A 20,265-nucleotide genomic window follows, 5' to 3' on the forward strand; every position below is an offset into this window, starting at 1 on the left:
GGACCAAGTACTGCTGTATGATCTTGCCTTTGCTGTTTAACTTTTTCACTACTTCAAGATCCCCCATGACTCAGATCAACAGCTGTCTGTTTTGGTAGGAACCTAGCCAAATGTGGTGGGAAAGAAAGTAGGCAGTCTTCAGGACAGTGACCTGGGCCCCCTTGAATTGTCCCAATGAAAATATAGACAGACATAGTACAGTACAGTTTTACAGTTTTAAGATTACCCAAAACCACCTTTTCCTTGATTTAACCCCACTCTTTGAATCTAAAATATGTCCCTAAAATAATGCACAAGTAATTTGAACAGTATGCCATAAGGCACAGAGTACTTCTTAAGTGTTAAAGTAAAATCATTTTTTTCCCAAGTAATATTTTGATTAGAAGGCCTGTTTAATCATTGACAAACAAAGAAGCTCTCAAACCCACATTTTCAATGAAAGCTGCACATAAGTACTATAACTATAAATTATCATAGGCTATACAATGGTGTCTTTCCACTAAAGGCTCTCCTTTTTTCCACTTCAGATAAGATGAAGCTGGATTTGCTAAGGAGGCACTCCAATATTTAAATAGCCACACTATTTTCCACCACAGTTGGGTTCATATATGTGTATGGGACATTCAGATTTTTGTTTCTGATTGTGATGACTTCACTTAGTTTTTCAAGGTCTCCTTGAAACTCCTTAATCAGCTTGCAGGGAATCTTTTCAAAGAAGTGCTCGTCCGGATATTTGCCAAGAGGAACCTGATGACGCAAATGATACATTAAAAAGATGCTCCCATTTCATTTTAAACAAGAAACATATAGATGAGGTGATATATATATAGTATAGTTGCAAGAAGTTGTCAGATTTTATTTTTTCATTAGATAATGTTTCCTGATTTTCTTCTACTTCAATTTGTTTCCTTCTATTGCAGTCTGTTGAACTGCCAGGGCATCAATATAATTTTTCTTAAATGAAATATGAACCTACTTGAAACATCTCAGGTATACGTTTGATTCATGTAAACTTTTCAAGAGGTCTTTGACACTTACAAAGTCAATGGACTGATTGCTGAGAAGATGTATGGTTGCCATCCCCTGAACTGTCACATTGACATCAGGGAACGTCTCCAGCATGGTGGCCTCACTTGTTGTCCCCTTGGTGGTTGGTGGAGGAAGTTGCAGGGAGCTGGGAGCGTTAGGCATCCAGGCAACATAGTCAAACTGCAATGAATGAATGATTGAAAGGTTCCTGATTATTACTTTTTGAAGCAAAGCACTATGAACATGCTAATAAATAAAATGTCTAAGTCAGGTAGCAAAATGTAATTTGTATGTTTTTAGTTCTAAGAGCAGCTCCATGCCAGGCTTTTCGACAGTCTGCCCTTGACTTTATGAAATAATTCAGTATGAACCCAAGCAGTCAACAAAGGTGTTTTTTCCACATTTATCTCCTGCATTGTCGTACGTTTTTATGCTCCAACGTTTAGTTAAAGTGTCTATATGGAAGGGAAGGAAAACACAACATCAATTGTTTAAAATAGTGAAGGACTGGTTTAAAACAATGGACCTGGAGCACTTTTAAAAAACTCAAAGACACTGTACAATAGTTAAGAACAGAAAGAACAGCACAGTAAGGACAGACTAACAGACATTTCAACATTACACACAAATCATCTGCAGAGTCCCTCTGCACCTTTAAGAAAAAGCTAAAGACCCAGCTCTTTCATGAATACCTACTAACTTAATGATGATGGTCTCGATATTATTGATTATGATGATGGTTGTGACAATGTTTTTTGTTTGATAACGATGACTTATAAGATGGTTTCTATACTGATTAGAGCTCTCAAGAACTGCCGTCAATGTTGTGCTTTGCCTCTGGTCACTTCCTGTCAGCACCTGTGTGTCCAATCGGACTCAAAGCTGATCGTTTGCTCTTACTGACATTGTTCCCTTTTTTCTAGATCCTTGCTTGTGTTGTATTTACTCTCTGATGTACGTCGCTTTGGATAAAAGCGTCTGGTAAGTGAATTGTAGAATTGTACAAATCATAAAGATAACAACAATAAAGGTAAACTACAGAAAAGAGAAACTACATCACAATCATACATCAAAAGCTTGTTTAAAGAGGTGAGATTTGATAAGTGATTTGAAAGTAGGAGGGTCGGTGCAGTGTTGAATGTGTGTAGGGAGTGAGTTCCAGAGGGAGGGGGCAGCTATGGAGAAGGCTCTGTCCCCCCAGGTTCGGTGCTTGCTTCTAAGTGGGGGAGATAGGAGGTTGGGTTTTGAAGAACGGAGTCAGAGAAAAATGCAAATTCTAATCAATGTAATGATTTCATGAGCTTTTTTTAATATACAAGATTCATCTTTTTGATAGCACAGAAACAGTTCCAAAATCTGATGTTCAATAATTTTTTGCGTCAAAACCGTCAACCTGTCTTTTAGACCCATCCCAACCAAGCTGTTTAAGGAAGTCTTTAATTATAATAATAATAATGTATACTTTATTAATCCTGTGAGGGGACATTCAGTTTTACACTCTGTCTAATGAACCTCCTACACAACCATGGCAGGCTGCCCTAGTAAGTCTCTAAAGACTCTTCAACTAGTCCAGAACGCTGCAGCTTGTGTACTGACTAGAACTAGGAAAAGGGACCACATTACTCCAGTATTGTCTTCTCTGCACTGGCTCCCTATAAAATCTAGAATTGAATTTAAATTCTTTCTCACTTACAAAGCTCTTAATGGCCAGGCACCATCTCATCTTAACAGCTTATAGTGCCGTACTACCCTTCGAGAATATTACGGTCCCAGAATGCAGGCCTGCTCGTGGTACCTACAGTCCCAAAATGTACTATGGGATGTAGAGCCTTCAGTTATCAGGCCCCTCTCCTTTCGAATCATCTACTAGTCAGGGTCCAAAAGGTAGACACTCTATAATTTCAAGAGTAGGCTTAAAACTTTCCTTTTTTGATAGAGCTTATATTTAGGGCTGGCGCAGGTACGGACCAGGTCCCCACCCCTCTGTTTGTCCCTATCCTTCTTCCTGCATCTTATCCCATCTCCCTCTAGCCCATCTTTCAAGCCCAGCACAGTTTCTGTAGATGGCTGTTCATCATGAGTCTGGTTTTGTCCAATCCTAATTCACCTGTCCAGAATTCACAGCTGAGTGCTGTACCGAGCAGGTAAAGATCACCATGGTGACAAACTTGACCAACGCAGTCACGGTGGAAAAGTCCTGGGGAATTCCTGTGAATCGGGGAGAAAAAACTGCATGATATAAAGATGTCTATACAAGTTAATTAAAGTCATGTACTTATTATGAAGATAAAGATAAGAGTTTTTATGAAAGCACACCTGTGTTTGCGTTTGAAAGGAATCCCTCTACAAAAATGTCTGAAATCCACTTCTGCAGTTCAGAGTCGTTCTTGATGTCATCATCGCTCTTGTAGTAGCAGTCGAGGATTCCCTTCACAAACCTTTAAGAAACATGGGGAAGTTTCATCAAGAATACTTTGAAATGAAATTTATATTTTAAGCTGGCAGCTGTGACTGCATGTTTCAAGATTAAATGTTGGGATGAATTTCCAATAAGCTAGCAGACAAAAACCGATATTGAGAAATGGATGATAAAGATCATAGAAAGGTAAACTCAGTTTGTTTAACTAGAAACAAACTCAGTTTCATAGGGATCCTGGCTCTGTTCTTTTTTAAACCAGTTCAAACCATGATGTCAAAACCATGATGTCCATGACCCCTTATTTAAATTGTATATACTTTTCGACCTATAACACTTCTATAACATCCTCACCCAGATATTTATATACTATCAGCAGCTTTAATAAAGGCTGGCAGTGGGGTCAATGGAGACCTTCTAATAGACACGATCATTGGTTTTAGAAAGTCTCCACCTAGCCCACTGCAAGCCCAATATAAGATTGAGAATGTGTAGAGCATTAAATATCTGGGTGTCTTTCTTTTATTTTCTTGGTGTCTTTCTTGATAACAAATTCTGTTTTGAATCCCAAGTTGATGCTGCCTTAAAAAGGTACAGCAAAGACTTGAGGAGGGTTAAGGCTATACTTGATTGTCCAGCAAATGATCTTCAAAATGAGTTGGAGCTTTTCTCCCCAGGCTGTTGTTTCAGGGCCCTGTGAGGAAGACTAAATGGGTCCAGGTCTCATTTGACCCCCAGTGCAATTCATATGCTAAATGGCATTTAGCCATCAGGTTGCTCTTCTTGCACTATTATCTGACATTTGCAAACCTCCACATTGCCCTTTGCATTTCTCGGTCGAAATTTCTATTTAGGTATGAACTCTTGGCTAATTTAATTTTTTTTAAGAGGGTCAAATGACAAACAAAATGCAAAACGGAAATCAAATATGTTTGGATGATTTCCCAAAGCTTGAGTCCATCATCCATGTAGAAGTAATTGGGCATGGCGTCCATCCCACGCTCAGCGATGTCGTCTTGTATGCAGAGGGAGCTGTAGGTCATTGAGGCCATTGAGCTCTTCAGGATTGTGAACATACCCTCTCCGCCACAAGCTGCGAACTAGAGACCAGTCTACATGAGGAATACTGTTTAATATAGATACTGTACATGTTATTGATATAAAAACATGGTTAAGGCTGTTAAACGTGTTGGTCTTTTCCTACAGTACCTTTGTGAAAACACCATCATCAGAAATGAGCTGATTTCGAGCCATGTGGTTGATATGCAGGCTGTAGCGAGTGTGAGGGATGAGCAGCTGAGGGAAAGATTAAATAATGTTACACTGACTCAGTAAAACTATTACTTGGAAACAAGATCAGAAATTCTGAGGCTTGTCTGATGTATAAATATGGACTGAAAACTTGAACATGGTCTTGAATTTCTCCACTGGGGATCAATAAAGGATCACCTTGTACAGTGGATGCACCATGGGCACATTGCGTAGCAGAGATACAGCAAAAACTTCAGCCAGCAGATGCGTGCGGAGCAGGTGAATACTAAGTTCATGGAGGTTGAAATCTGCACTTCTCACAAAAATCTTGGCCATCAACCAGTCGTACTCGGTGTCTGAAGGATAAAAGATGGGATTGTCCTCTCCAGAAGTCTGCTTCAGCTACAGGAGAAGAAAGTGAGATGTACAGTAAGTAATTCCAGTCATTCAATCCAATAACTGGTTAAACATAATGAACAACCATCTGAAGTCTGTATGTTTGGCTGTTTACTGTAAGTTTTACCATCCTGACTTGGCATGCACATGCTGCCACAAAAAAACAAAAAAACAATGCATAAGAGAAAAAGATTCCGTTAAGAAAGTGAAGTATGGAGACAGCAGTATAGTTGCTAATTAGTGCTAGAAAGCAATAAAGTCATGCTTGAATTTAGCACAACTAAATAGCAAAAGCACCAACCAACACCAGCGACACAAATGCGAAAATATGTTCAATGGCTGAATTAGCTGAAGTGACTCCTTCTGCAGCCAGAAACATCCATCAAGCGGCCATGACTTGAATTACTCAAACTGGTTGATTAATTTCAAAGGTCAAGGAGTGCAAGGAGTCTACTGCTTTACAGCTCTTCAATCACTCTCACCTGTATAGCGATTGGCATCAGCTTGTCATCTGGTCTTTTGTGGAGCAGGACGAGGGGAGCCATCAAGTACTGCTTCTTCCCGTTGATGGTGTTTGCTTCCACTCCATCCAAAAGCTTGTAGTCACACAGGTATATGTTGCCATTCTGTTTGAAATTTTAGTGAGAATAAGAATTTTTTTTACTTAATCATTGTGAAGTACAAATATTGATTGGAAATATAAGTGTGACTTACAGGTCCATAATTATCATGTCATCAGGGAACTGTATCTTTTTAATACTAAGACCCATAAAAGGCATCACAATCACCTTTAATTCCTTTTCCAGGGTATGTAGACCATGGATGAAGACCATGCTTTCAGTGACTGGAAAGTTCTTGGGTATGGCTGTACAGCGTCGGATCAGCATGGGGTTGACTCCATTTAGAAACTGGTAGGCGAAAAAATCATCCTCCTTCCAATGTTTCTGGACATAGTCTGGAAAAGGAAGGGGGATATTTGATACAGTGTTAGACTGTCTTTTTAAATCAAGAGAGGACTGCTGGCGATATAGAAAAGTAACAATCAATGTGTTTCATAGAATTCAGATTCACAAACATAATGGTAATGTATCCTGAGCTTGTATACGCTTTTCGGCAACACTTTACAGGTCCGCAAATTTTGGATAGCAGAGCACAGCAGACCGCTAAAGTAAAGTGAGTTGTTGCACTTTAATTTCCAACTTGTTTTTGCTTAATTTATGCAGAGCATTTGTTTATTTGTGCTTTATCTCAGACCAAACTTATTTGATATTTGTAAAAGAATATTAACACACATAAATGTTTATTTTGTAGTTTTGGATGTAATAAGACAAGTAGCCTATAGGTTTATATATTTCTGTCTATATTGTTTTGAAATGTGGATAAAATGTTGTATTTGAAGAAATAAATGAATATGAAAATATAGTTTAAGTGAAACTGAAACACATAAACATATGTATACAAATAAATACTGGCAGAAGTGAGGAAAGGAAACACACTACCCATTGCTTGTCTCATTGTTTCTCTGTTATTCACAGGAAAAATCTAATCTTGCAACAGTCCTCCATACGGGGCCTGTTACATATGCACCATTATGCTATACCGTTTGTACTACTGCTTTCACTCTGCAAGTATAGAGCTTGAACTAAATTGATTACTCTGCTCTGATCGTAGCCCTATAGTGGTTAATTATCAAACAAGATGGACCAAATGTGCGCATATCCAAAACATAGCCAGGTACAAGCATTTGTAGCATCATGTTTTCAAAGAAAGCAGGCATTCAGTATACAGAAATCAATTCATTGCAACTAAACACAATTATAACACAAATTCCACAAGATGTAAACAATAACAAACATTACTGTTTAACCAACAACAGATGCTTAAATAAGCCACAGCATCTCATGTATAAATTAAAATGTGAAAGTGATTGTGTATGTGAAGAAGAGTTTCCCTCCTTTACTGTTTTGTTTTATTTCTGTCATTCCAGTTTGCAAGAGTCTAGTTTGGTGCTACATCGCAGAGGAGGTCCTGGATTCTTGGTTTGTTGAAAGTGAGAGAAAATTTATGAAGCTGGTGAGGAGAAGATCAAGGCAGTTGGTACCACATGTGTATGGATATGTAAAACATGGAAGCAACATCATCAGATTGTTAGAGAGCATATCAAAGATATGGGTACATTCATTATTGGTCAATCCATGTTGGTAACGTACTTAAAAAGTTGAGGCTAAAGTTAGGGTTTATTTCAGGAACAAGTCCTGTTTCTCAGGTCCTGTTTTTAAAGATACTATATAATGGGGATATGTTGTACATGAATGTATCTTCACATTGTTTGCATATGATCGATATTGTGTTGCCTTGAAATATGTTACAAACTCTAGAGCCCTCGCTCATCATTGGACACACTTTTAATGTCTTTTTTTTTCTGTTTCCTTGTTGTTACAATGGTGTTGTCTGTAACGTTTTTATACTGCTGTCATGGCTAGGACTCCCTTGGAAAAGAGATAATAGATCTTAATGGGACAACCTGGTTAAATAAGGGTTACATTTTCACACAGCTCTTAAAATGAACCACAGATTTAGTGCAGCGTTATTTAAAAGTATGAAAGTATTAACATTAATGCTATGTTTTCATTTTTAAAAACTTTGTAAAAACAGTATTTCTCTGTTTTGACAGTTTTTCAAATGCATTTGTTATTAGAGTGTCTAAAAATATAAAGGCACGTTTAACTTGAGTGGAGAGGACATTATCCGTCCTTGATAAGCAAGCAATGAATGAGACTTTTGAAATGGGAGATTTGTAACTTGATTATTGATTATGAAGCTGTATTTGTAATAAGCACGTTATGATGGCTTTAAATAAAAACATTACATTTACTAAATTTGATACAAAGTTTTACTTATCTGAAATTATACAGAAATTGTGAGAATGTAACGGGTTAAAGTACTTAAATCTACTGACCTACAGAAGTAAGACAGAAACAAGGTACAACAACTCACTTTACTTTAGTGATCTGTTGTGAAGAAATTAGTAGGAAATGAAACTGGCATGATCATGAGAAGTAAAACTAATAATTCAGTTACTCGCCTATAAGGCAGAAGTTGCATATAAGGTAAGTCAACTATGCCATCATTTGACAATAAGGCTGTCAACTGTGCCTGGCCAGATTCTGTTTTGCAATGGGCCTATACACGCATTGCCTATCACAATCAGGTAAGGCCAATTTAGAGCCCCACTCATGGTGAATGTCACAACTGAAGCCCTCTATGCTATCATGTCCATGTAAAAGTATATAGGCCTAATTACAAAGGTATAGCATTCATCTAAACTTTGCATGTGATCTCAATTATGCAAATCAACAAACTTGGTACTAAAAAAATTGGTATAATTATATAAAATGAATAAGTAGGTCATTATTAACTGCTTATTGGGAAATTTAATACATTTATTTAGTTAACATTTCCAAGGTAATTATAATTACAGGAAACCATGGACTTAACTTCATATGACTTTACTCGAAATGTATTCAAGAAATTAGCAGCTATTTATCACCTGCTTCTCTGGAAATAACAGAATATAATTACTTGGTGATGTTGGGAGAATTCTCCATACATTTTGTGGTGAATTGTGATTTAATTTCAAATAAATTATTTGCTAATTGTCACCTACTTACCATGAAATTTGGGGGCAATTTCAAAGAAATTGGAAAAAACAGTTACTTACCAATTATGACTTGCTTACAATTACATTTGAGCATTATTTCAAAGAAGCTACGAGCTAATTTTCACTAAATTGTTGTGAAATTCAGAGGTAATTTCCATGAAATGAAAAAAAAAGGTTTGTCTAATTATCACCTAATTACGCCGAAATTTGCGGACCTGTAAAGTAAAGTGTTACCCACTTTTCCAGTCTTCTGACAACTCAAAGCACTTTTACATTGCAGGTCACATCTACCCATTCACACACTGATGGCAGAGTCCATCCATTTTTTTTGGAAGCTGAATATGAGGGGGCAAAAACCCTTCGTGGCGACAGGACCGGCGAGTGACTTGAGGAGGGGAAAATCAAGCTATGCTTTCCGTAGTCCATAACAGCAAACTCTGCTCTGCAGATTAACTTTTTCTTCAACAAGTCTCCTACCTACAAGATTTCAGAGTAAAACTCCTCATTGAGCAGCAGTTTGTCTTCCTGTTTAATTGTAATGGGTTCTTTTATTAATTTTTTTTATATATAGTATATTATTATATTTATATTATATATTATTATATAATTGATTAACAATATGAACCTATAAGTGAAGAAGAAAAAAGCACTTTTTGTAGACTTAACTTTTTGACTGCAATTGTCCCAAAGGATAACATTGTAGCCATTACAGCGGCTGCAAGAATGTTTGAGGAAGCACTCTCCTTGGGTAAGACAAAGCTTTTTTTACTTATTAGTTGTTTATATCCCTAGCTGTAGTCTCCCTGTAAAGGGTGTGGGGGGGGGGGATCAGTGTGAACCCTGATCAGAGTTGGTGTTCAAGCATCAATTGGGTTATAACTGGCAGGCCATCTTTTCTCTACTAAAGGTGGGCGGCTCATTGGGGACCTGTATGAATTGCAAGCTTGATAGTAGAGCAATACCTGATATGTCAGTGATATTGCAGCGGAATGCCCGGGAGATACTATCCATGTTGGTCCACTTGTCTGTGCAGTCAGCCTGACCATTAAGTTTCTGTCCAATCAACCTAGAAAATATATGCAAAAAGACATATCTTTAATAGTGTCACTAAATAGGTAGGGCGGTAGGTACTTAGTTTTAAATATAAATAGATAGCTGTTAGAATTTATGGACTTCACCCTTGAGCTGCCGTGAAGAGAAACTCTGTTTTCTTGGTGAAGGAGAAATGGACCTCCAAAGGCAGAGACTCAGTGTTTTCTGCCTTCATGCAATGGGGGATTCCCTGTTTATACACATGCCATCTGGGACAAACAGAGAAGATCAGATTTAGAAACATTTACAAGTTGAGATAATCTTGTTTCTGGAGTTTTCATTTAGAGCAAACATGCTATACTTGACATACAGTGTATACAGTTTCTTCATTAATTGATGTGTTTTATTAATATATATAATAGATTCAGATACAACCTGACAGGTCTCACAATTCCACAAGGTTATTTATGGCTATGAAATGAAGTAGGCCTACATTAAAAGGTTTAACTACTTTACATCAATGTTTGTTTTGAGGAAACACAACTTAAATGCTCTCAGTGCTCACTGATAGTCTTCCTTTCGCTTCCTCAGCTCCTTTTCCCGACTGTACTTGCTAAGAAGATGGGTGTCTTCATAGCCCAAAAGAGCTTAGAGAAAAAAACACAATAAGGTGTACAATTATTTTATATAACCAGTAAGATGGCATGAATTCACACTTTACAATCTTTTATTCAAATGTTGTCAGTGGTAAGTGAACAGTACAAACCTTTTCCCTCTTTGTAAAAGTGCACCTCACTGTCAGTGATCCAGCGGTAGATAGGAAAGTTGAAAGTTTGTCCTTCAGGGGATTTCACTTCCACCTTGTTAGGAAACCAGGCGTCTTGACGGGTTAAAAAGAACGGATGTTTGTCCAGCTCTATCAAGAGCAGCTTTCCAATGGACTTTTTACAGGACAGGGTAAAAGTAGACACCTTGAGTAATGACAGAAATGGTTTGACAAGATCCGTACATGAGGTTAGATTAAATGTTTTTGAATACCAAAAACGTAGCTGCAACATACCCGTAATTGGCATACAAATACTGAAAATATAAGATTGACAACACGAAAGTTTGCACAAAAGATGTAATTTTTAATTGACTCATTGTTAGGAGTTATTGTTGTTTTGGTCACATTTGTGAGCATTGCCTGAAGAATTACATTGATAAAATTCTGTGTCAGCTTTAGTGAGAATTTACAACAACAGCACTATAGTTGTATTTAATGTATCTTCACAAAGGCAAAGTTGCAGAAGCACGTTACACACTTCAACATAAAGAAGAACATTTTACACTGCTCCATTTCTGAAGGCTAAAGGCCCTCTGAAGTCTAGGAGCCAAGTGTGATGGCTCTCCCCATCTGTCCCCACCAGCCTGATGTAGATATTGTTTAAAGTGTAGGCATTGATGAGATTGCCAGTGTAGACAGTCACTTGATAATTAAACTTTTTCTCCCTCAAGGAAGGAAGAATCCCTGAGAAGGAAGAGAATAATTTGTTTTCATTACTAGTCATTTTTACTGTAAAAAAAAAAAAATAAAAAAAATAAAAAACGTGAACATACTCGTAAGACCTGTTATTGAGTTTGTCTTCTTCATCTATCTGTATCAATCCAATTGTTGCCAATTGAAAACATTGGTTGGTCAAGTCTTAAGTAATAGTCAACTCAGGTGATGAAATGTTAAATATGTATGAACACGAAATACAAAACAAAAAACTATTGTGAAATAATGGAAATAAATGTCTCAATGCAGGCACTTTCATCCTTCAAACAATCAATCAATTTATTATTTTTTCAAATTGCCCTATATCAAAAAGAAGTTAGCTTATGACACTTTACATGCAGTGCAGATCTGGACTATTCATCCAAAAAAACATTATATTTAAAAACTCAAGATAATAAAGAACCTTCCATTTAAATAATGAGTGTAGACTAAATGGTTAATCAATCAATCAATCAATCAATCAATCAATCAACAGTCAAACTACCCATTCAAGTTTAACATTCAGATGCAGCATGTCGCTATGAGTCGCACTTCCTTCACAAATAAACATAAGTGAGGGCCTTATTCACTAAAGTATTTGCGTGGCCTTTGCGCCCACTAAACCTGTACAAATGACTCAAAAAGACGGTGGCCTCCCTAACTGCACTGCAGAGTAAAACTGCCTCTCTGTGTGCTAGTGTTGTTTTCTAGTTACATGATCCATTATGAACTCATTTGGGAATAGTTTGACCCTTCTATGCCTGTCAGCCTCATTGCAAAAAGCATCTGGTTCAAAACCACGGTGCTGATAGCCACGCACAGTTGGAATAAAGAGCGATTTTTGGTTAGCAGGAAAACAATTTTACCTATGACTTCAAAAGAAATATTCTGTTATTGAAGTCTGTGAATATTATTTGGACATTATACGTTTAAAAATATAACCAGGGATAAAATCAGCCCGGGGCCCATCACTCCTCACTCATCATCTTAGTATGGACAGAATAGCGTTCAGTCAGCATGAGAGTGCAGCAGATAAAGAAAGCTTCTCTCTTCATTAAGATTGAAATAAAGAGCAATGGCACTTATCCCCAGCCTGTTTTACTACAGAAGACCTAAACGTCTTTACCTAAGGTGAATTCATGCTGCTGCTCCTGCTTGGTCTGCTTGCAAACTTTCACCTCACAACCTCACCTTTACATGTTTTAAAAACAACCTGCATATATTCAGAGACACAGAACAGATCTTACAGAGATCTGCTATTGAAGATTAAACGCCCTCTGCAAGTTGTTTCTTCTTCCATGGGAAACTACAAGGGCTAAATTATGTTTTATTGAGATCAACTTTCTTTTGTGGGAAGTAACAGTGAGCATCGAGTTGAAGCAGGTAATCTGAATTGAATTCTACAAAAAGTCTCTGTCAGTAACTGGCCACACTGCATATTTCAGTTATGTGAAAACAAACGTGGGTAGAACATTTGTTGTATTTGTTTCACTGGAAATAATCCAGTTTAATTGAGAAAAATGTGAGCAATGCATTTTATGGTGAAATTAATGGTTCAATTGTATATCTATTTAAACAGGAGAAGACAAACGTCATAGCTATACAATAAAGTGTAATAATAATCATGTTAAGTAATTAATACACAAGGTACAAAACTCTATTGCATGCCCAATGTCAGGATAGTAATAAAGCAAAGAGGAGAACCTAAGTGCAGACAAAAACTAAAATATGTATCTAAACAAAAAAGCAAAAAACACAAAAGCTTACTTTTTCTATAGTCCAACCAAAGTCCCCAAATCCACAAAATGGACAAACACACCACTGCTAGCCACATGCTGAGAAAACAAAGATGAGCCAGGAACACAGGCAGGTAGAGATATGAACTGACACAGAACAGAAGGAACTCAGAGATTAAATAGACAGGGTAATCAGACACAGGTATGACAAACATGACACAGATGAATGCGACGAAGGAAATACAAAAAGCAAGGGACCACACTAAGGGAGAAACTAAAACTAGACAAGAAACACTCTGGGCAAAAACTACAAAATTGAACAGGAAACATGAAAATCCTAAACACAGGAAAAAACAGACAGGTAATGCAGGAACACAATGATATAGGAAATTACAAAATAAAGCAGGAAATGACAAATAAAGAATTAACAGATTAAACAAGAGTAAATCATGACACACAAATGCTTTTTGCTTAACATCGACCATGGCAAGTTTTGCCAGGGTCGATGTTATGGCTTTGCATAGCCTAAACACCTAAGAAAAAAAAATTATAAATGACTTGAATGCAAGATTTAGTTGCCCCAAACACACGCACACAGTGGTACCAGGCCGAATGTTTTGGCCGTTACTTTATATGCAGAGTGCTCGTACGCTGACCGTGGTGCTGAACATCAACACTCATTCATGCATGATACATCAACGTACATCACCACACAAATGCAGACTGCACATATGTATGCCTATGTATATAGCCAGGGCCCAATTTCCAAAACACAACATCGTATTGCCTAGAAATCCACCAATAATAACACATGGGCCTAACAGACACATCCTACTGCAAGGTTGATGGTTTGGTTCCCAGTTCCTGTTTCCTAAATATCCTGGGGAGAAATAGTGAGGATACTGAGGCCTAAATACCTGAAGACATAGCCTGTGGTGTAAATGTGTGAATGATTTTTAGATGAGTTCAGTGGGGTAAGGTGAGTTTCATTTGATGTGAGAATGACAAATATTGTGTTAAACTCATTTAATGTGGTGAACCATATACGTTTAGTATACAATCCCCATCTCTGCAAAGCCAGAGCACTGAACCCTTGCAGACTTAAGGTCTGCAGTGAGTGAGTGCATGAGATAGTATAAAAAAAATAAAAGTAGTAATGGAATACACATCATGATACTGTTGCTTGGAAACAAGAAAAAACCCACACCCAGTATGAATTTGTTTTTCTTTGATAACAGTGTAAACGTGCTGTAAGAAGCCACAAAAAAGCCCCATCACTTCAATGCTTATCTTTAGCCATTGGAAACTGCTTTAATGGACAACGTCGCGGGCCAGTTGGAAAACGAGTAGAGGTGGACCCAAGTGCAGAATTAACTAAACTATTTATTTTAACAAAAACTTACTTCAAAAGTTCAACAAAAGAAACACAGGGCTCACAAACAGGGAGCCACAGAGGCACACGAGCAAAAACTGACATACCAACGAACGACAGACAATGAACTGACACGGAAGGGAAGAAACACAGACTAAATAGACACAGGGGTAATCAAACACAGGTGAGACTAACAAGAAACAGGTGAGGCCAATCACACTGGGAAACACAGAGGCAGGAATACAGGAAACACTGAGGACAACTACAAACTAAACCAGATGAACACACAGGACCAGAGAGAGGCCAGGCCTCCCACAGAAACACAGGGGTGGACAGAGTCAGCAGGGCCTCTGACGGGGGCGCAGGAGTCAGCAGGGCCTCCGACGGGGGCGCAGGAGTCAGCAGGGCCTCCGACGGGGGCGCAGGAGTCAGCAGGGCCGCCGACGGGGGCGCAGGAGTCAGCAGGGCCTCCGACGAGGGCGCAGGAGTCAGCAGGACCTCCAACGAGGAAACAGGAGTTGGCAGGGCCTCCCACGGAGACACGGGAGTCAGACGGCGCTCGGCCGGAACGGGAGGCAGACAGCGCTCTGCCGTAATTGGTGGCAGACAGCGCTCTGCTGGAACAGGAACAGAGGGCAGACAGCGCTCTGCTGGAACAGGGAGTTGACAACTCCCCGCCGGAACTGGTGTCAGACGGCGCTCTGCGGGAACAGGAGGCAGACGGCGCTTCGCCGGAACACAGGGAGGCTGAGGCTTGAGCTGGGGCCTGGTTTGAGTCCTGTGTTGAGACCTGGGCCGAAGCTTGGGCTGAGGCCTGGTCTGAGACTTGAGCTGGGGCCTTGGCTCAGTGGAGTTGCCCGGCTCCAAGGCAAGGTCCAAAAGAAAGGACACAAGTGAGCTTGAGGATATGGACTCTGGACATCTGTGAGCCCCGTTGAACCATTCTCCTCCCTCCTCGGGTGCCAGGAAAAACGGCCAGACGAGTCCCTGTCCAGGGCGACTCAGAAGACTCAAAACAAAAATCTGCTGGGTCCATTGTTGGTCAGTTCATTCTGTCACAAACGGTTGGAAAACAAGGGAGTGTGGACCCAAGTGCAGAACCAAAAATTATTGAATTAAACAAAAACTCACTTCAGAAATCCAATCACAAGGAAACAAGGAGCCACGAGTAAACTGACATACAACATACAATGAACTGACATGAAAGGAAGAAACACAGAGACTAAATAGACACAGGGGTAATCAAACACAGGTGAGACTAACAAGAGACAGGTGAGGACAATCAGGGCAATCACACGAATACAAGAAACACTGAGGACAACTACAAACTAAATCATGAAACACTAAAAACACACAGAACTCAAGAATGAACAAAATACACTAGAACATAAAGAAACGCTAAACACTGAAAAACAAAACTATCACATATTATCACATCAATTGGTGTGCAATGAACTCTGGGTAAGTCTGCAGATATCCAAACCCACGGAAAATGCGTAATTTGCTGTTGATACATCAGAGGCGTCGCACACTTGACAATTTCATCATGGGGCAGCACTAAGCCCTCACTGATGTTTATGTTTGTGTGTAAGACCAATGAATACATTATGCAACAGTTAAATAACGCTAATGTTTAAAACACGCTGTAAACCAAGAAAAGCTTAACAAGATGTGGTTTCTTTGATTCTTTGTCTTCAAACCCTACAGTATATAGGCAGGGAGTCTGAGTGAGAGAACTGAGCTGAATACAGATTATCAGGCTTGTTGGGTGTTTTCTCCTGTAATCGAGGAATAAACCTTACTTATATCAGACAATGGCTGTTTTCGAAAACCGCATACTATACTACTAGTACATACTGATTTGACCAAAATGCAGTATGCAGTATGCAGTATGCGAACAACTGCGAGATCCGCAGTATGCCAAAAATACCAGGGGGAAAAATGTACAGTATGCATCGGACCAGTCTACCTCGCGTACTGTTTCCCACAATGCAAAGTGCCAGGTCAGAGATCAAAATGCCGGAGCGCAGCTGTTTGAACTCGTCGGTGGCGGTGACTGATTATCTTGCCACATTATGAACCAATAACAAATATGACATGTTCATATATTTATATGTCTTACCACCTCGTATTTTCCTGCTTTGTAGACTGTACAGTGTATGTGTCACAGCTGGACAAGCAGCTGCAATTACAGGGTGCTTTGCTTGCTCTATTACTACAAATTATTCACAGCTGAGTAAAATCAGTTTAACCGTGCCAAGCATACTGCAAAATAACCGACGACTGGCTGTCATACTACATACTACTGTTGAACTCAGTATGCAGTATACAGTATATACTGCATACTGATTTAGTAGTATGTAGTATGCGGTTTCGAAAACAGCCTCTGATCATCTCTAGTGGGTTTTTTTGAGTGATTTTCTGAATCCATTAAATTGCTCCTGGGATGTTTTTTGATTTTTGACAACCTACTCACAATATAAATAGCCTTGTATAGCACTAAATTAATGTTCAAATCTGTTTGTAAATGGTGACTGCTGACAAGCACCTCGAGTAGTTGAATGACTATATAAGTCCATTAACATTTCCTGGTTGGTTGCAGTACTAGAATGCTTTCATTTTGAGTAGTTCTGCTGAGGTTAATCTACATAGAGAAAGTTAATCAGAGACGGAAAAAAATATTTAAAAACATTTTTTGTTTTTGAACACAATCTGATGTTACTCTATCTCCAGCCTGTGTTTGATTTAAAGAATGTCAACATTTGAGATTTCCTCATTGCAGAGAGTGCTTCCTACAACTGCATCCTGCCTCGGGGACTGTACCTGACTGATGCCAACAAGGAAATGGTGGCAAAGAAAGGGACTTTGGGGAATTACCCTTTTAAAAAGAAAATGAAAGACAATGTGAAAATTACGCAAACAGGGAAGTATGTTTTACAGAAATATTTTTATAGTCAATGGTAAGCCATTACTCCTCGTTCAGGAAGTTCAAAGTGAAAGAATTTTCTGTAGAGATAAAGTGCATAGTGAAGGTTCTGTTGGCATGCCAATCTAATTTACACAGCAATAATACCTGTCTCATAAACAGAACAGGGAAGGTTTTTTTGTGCACAACACTGAAAAGAATGTGAACGTGTGCTCCGTATATCTAAAACAAACTTCCAGAAAACTGCAGGTCCGCAGAAAAACTCAGCTCTTTTAAATCAAGGTTGAAGAATCACCTGTTTACAGCTGCCTTTCATTGAACAATTTTAATAAATGTATTCTAATATGTCGTTTTTTTACTTTATAATTCTGCACTGTAACTTCTACTCTTTTTTTATTTTTTTTTATTTTTTTTAACCCTAACCCATTTTTGCTTCTGTTTTAGCTGATTTTCTTCTCTTTGATTTTATGTTTGGTTTTTATTTTCTTAAATGACCTCTTGATGGGTTTTTCTGCCCTTTGCCTTGAAGCTTTTGATGTCTTGTGTGAAGCCTTTTCATTTGTGTTGTTGCTCACATGTGCTATTTAATAAACTTTAAAATAAATGTATATAAAAAAATCTAAATACATTTAATGTTTTCAGGCACAATCAAATGTTACTCTATCTCCAGTCTGTGTTTGATTTAAAGAATGTCAACATTTGAGATTTCCTCCTTGCAGAAAGTGCTTCCTACAACTGCACCTGCCTTGGGGACTGTACCTGACTCTGATACCAACAAGGAAACTGTGGCAGAGAAAAACAGACCCAAAAATGCAGAATCACACAAGGCAGAGTTCAATAAACATCAGAGTTTAAATACACAGTTCTCATGGGGTATTCTCGATGCAGAATTAAGGAGAAGCCTGGCTTTCTGTTGACAAGTCTGGCTCATTTAAGTGGGAATTCGGTTCTATCAGCGTGGCTTATATGACCTCTTAACGCGGTTCATTGACTGACTCTACCATGCAGAGAGGAAACTATATAACTATACTTTCCATCCACAGAGCACTTTGGTGGATGCAACAGTGGGATTTTTAGTTTTTAGTTTTTCTGAAACATCACTACCCTCACTGGGCCCAGGTTCATTCAAAATGGACTTCCGCAAAGTGGAAAACTGACATGAAAATTTGAGTCCATTTGGAAATCCTGGACCTTTAATTTGTCCTTTGGAGGCCTTGCTTCGTTCAACAAGACATCCATACAAGACAATAATAATATATATAGATATATATGTATAAGTAGGAAATGGAGATTCAGCCAGAGACTGTTCAGCGGGAGGAGCCCTGGTAACTACGCCCTGCCCATATGCAGACAAGCTACAGCTACGACGAAAGCGTAACTGTATTTCCCGCCAGTACAGAAAATAACTCAATGGTTTTCGCCAGGCTTGTTAAGAAAAAAACAAATTTCAAGTCAAATATCTGAATATACTGTATTTAAAGATGAAGTAATCCTGCTTTTATGATCATTATTGAAATTACAGTGAAACATTTTTTCTTTAACTTGGTGGGTTACAGTACAGTAACTTGGGCAATAAAAAACATTTTATTATTAAGCTTGGTTAGCACCAGAAGCTGTACAGGCTTTAAGATGCTGACAAAATATGTGATATGGTCCATCAAAGATTTCCTGGCTGAGTTTGGAGGATTAGGATTGTACTGATGAGTATCATGTCGATTCTTTAGAAAACGAGAGGTAGGCCTACAGAAAATGTTTTTGGCAACAACACATAAATCAAAGAGGCTGGATAATAACCAAATAATGAGCACCTGGATAAAGAAGAATGAACTAACCAAAGACTAGAAAACATCTGCCTGCCTGGAGTTCAAGGCCAGAGACCCAGACTCAATGGAATAAATTATTCTTCTTTGGTTAAGGATGTAAAAACTGCAACCACTGCTAGCATACATTCAAGAAACAGTACAGCAGGAGTCTCTTCTGGCAGGAATTGTGTAATCATTTATGACACGCTTTGGAGAATGTACAGAGGAGAAGTCCCTGCAGCTGTATCAGTCTCTAAAACATTATTCGGTAAGGGTTGGGTTAGTGTTGGCTTTTTAATGTTATTTGTCAACCAGCACATAGGCTCTTTTCATCTAGGCTACATACAGGCAATAAAAAGTCATAAAAAACATACAAAGTTCAAAAATAATATACAATACTCTGATCAGAACATGTCAAATTAATTTTGATAGGGATTCAAATACATGTCTGTCTTTGATCCATCTTCCCATTCAGTTGGCTATTTAGATCAGATGTTTAAATTAATTTTGTTATTGAGTGAGTTCATCAGTTTATTATCCACCCTGTCGTCAAATATAAACTCTGAAAGATCTTGGAACTCAAATTACGTTTTTAAAAAAAGAGGCACAATGCTGCCACCTACTGATGAAGGGGCGCTATTACACCACAACGATGCAGTATCACATGATTTTACTTCCGTACCTCACGAGTCCACATTCATTCAAAATGTCACAGTGCATTCAGGGAAGTAAGCGACGCACGTAGCTAACTATGTGTAAGTAAACACTGCATGAAGAGCCACGTTAATGTAAACCTGCACCTCAAACCTCAAACCGGAGGACTGGCTTTGTGAGAGCACCATAGGACGTAAATATTACGGAGAGTGCGGATCATGTCTCTGCTCAGATTTGGAGTCACTCTGCTGCTGTTTGCATATTCAGTAAGTACCTCAGACTACTTCTATTGGAATAGTTGTGCCTTTTAGTATTGTTTATATGATTAAAAAAAAAAATCAAAGATGATTATTCCTGTGATTTAAAGCCCTGCCGCCTCAAACATGGGACTAAATGACGTGAGGACTTTAATTCCACAGACTGACATCTACATGAGCGATGTGAATATTTGTGTGAATATTTGTATGAATA

At 38.5% G+C, this 20,265-nt stretch overlaps 2 protein-coding genes across 2 annotated transcripts in view; one reads left to right on the forward strand and one right to left on the reverse strand.

Annotated features, from left to right (window-relative positions):
* LOC132954946 (polyunsaturated fatty acid lipoxygenase ALOX15B-like) lies at positions 1 to 19,837 on the reverse strand. Its single transcript, XM_061027501.1, has 16 exons — positions 19,823 to 19,837; positions 15,108 to 15,399; positions 14,791 to 14,999; positions 10,552 to 10,726; positions 10,351 to 10,432; positions 9,932 to 10,054; positions 9,716 to 9,819; positions 5,881 to 6,047; positions 5,575 to 5,718; positions 4,895 to 5,098; positions 4,655 to 4,741; positions 4,351 to 4,545; positions 3,346 to 3,457; positions 3,137 to 3,237; positions 1,039 to 1,209; positions 1 to 747 (listed from the first exon to the last, which is right to left on the reverse strand). Exons 1-16 carry the CDS (start codon positions 19,835 to 19,837, stop codon positions 568 to 570), a joined length of 2,361 nt encoding a protein of 786 aa, XP_060883484.1. The 3' UTR covers positions 1 to 567.
* The window catches only part of glb1 (galactosidase, beta 1), an 8,728-nt gene continuing 8,261 nt past the window's right edge, over positions 19,799 to 20,265 (forward strand). Inside the window, exon 1 of the mRNA XM_061058768.1 lies at positions 19,799 to 20,060. Within this exon, the coding sequence (XP_060914751.1) occupies positions 20,013 to 20,060 (48 nt within the window). The 5' untranslated portion in view covers positions 19,799 to 20,012. The remainder of the gene's footprint in view (positions 20,061 to 20,265) is intronic.

The sequence above is a fragment of the Labrus mixtus genome, chromosome 2 (assembly GCF_963584025.1).
Source record: "Labrus mixtus chromosome 2, fLabMix1.1, whole genome shotgun sequence".
Lineage (NCBI taxonomy): Eukaryota > Metazoa > Chordata > Actinopteri > Labriformes > Labridae > Labrus > Labrus mixtus.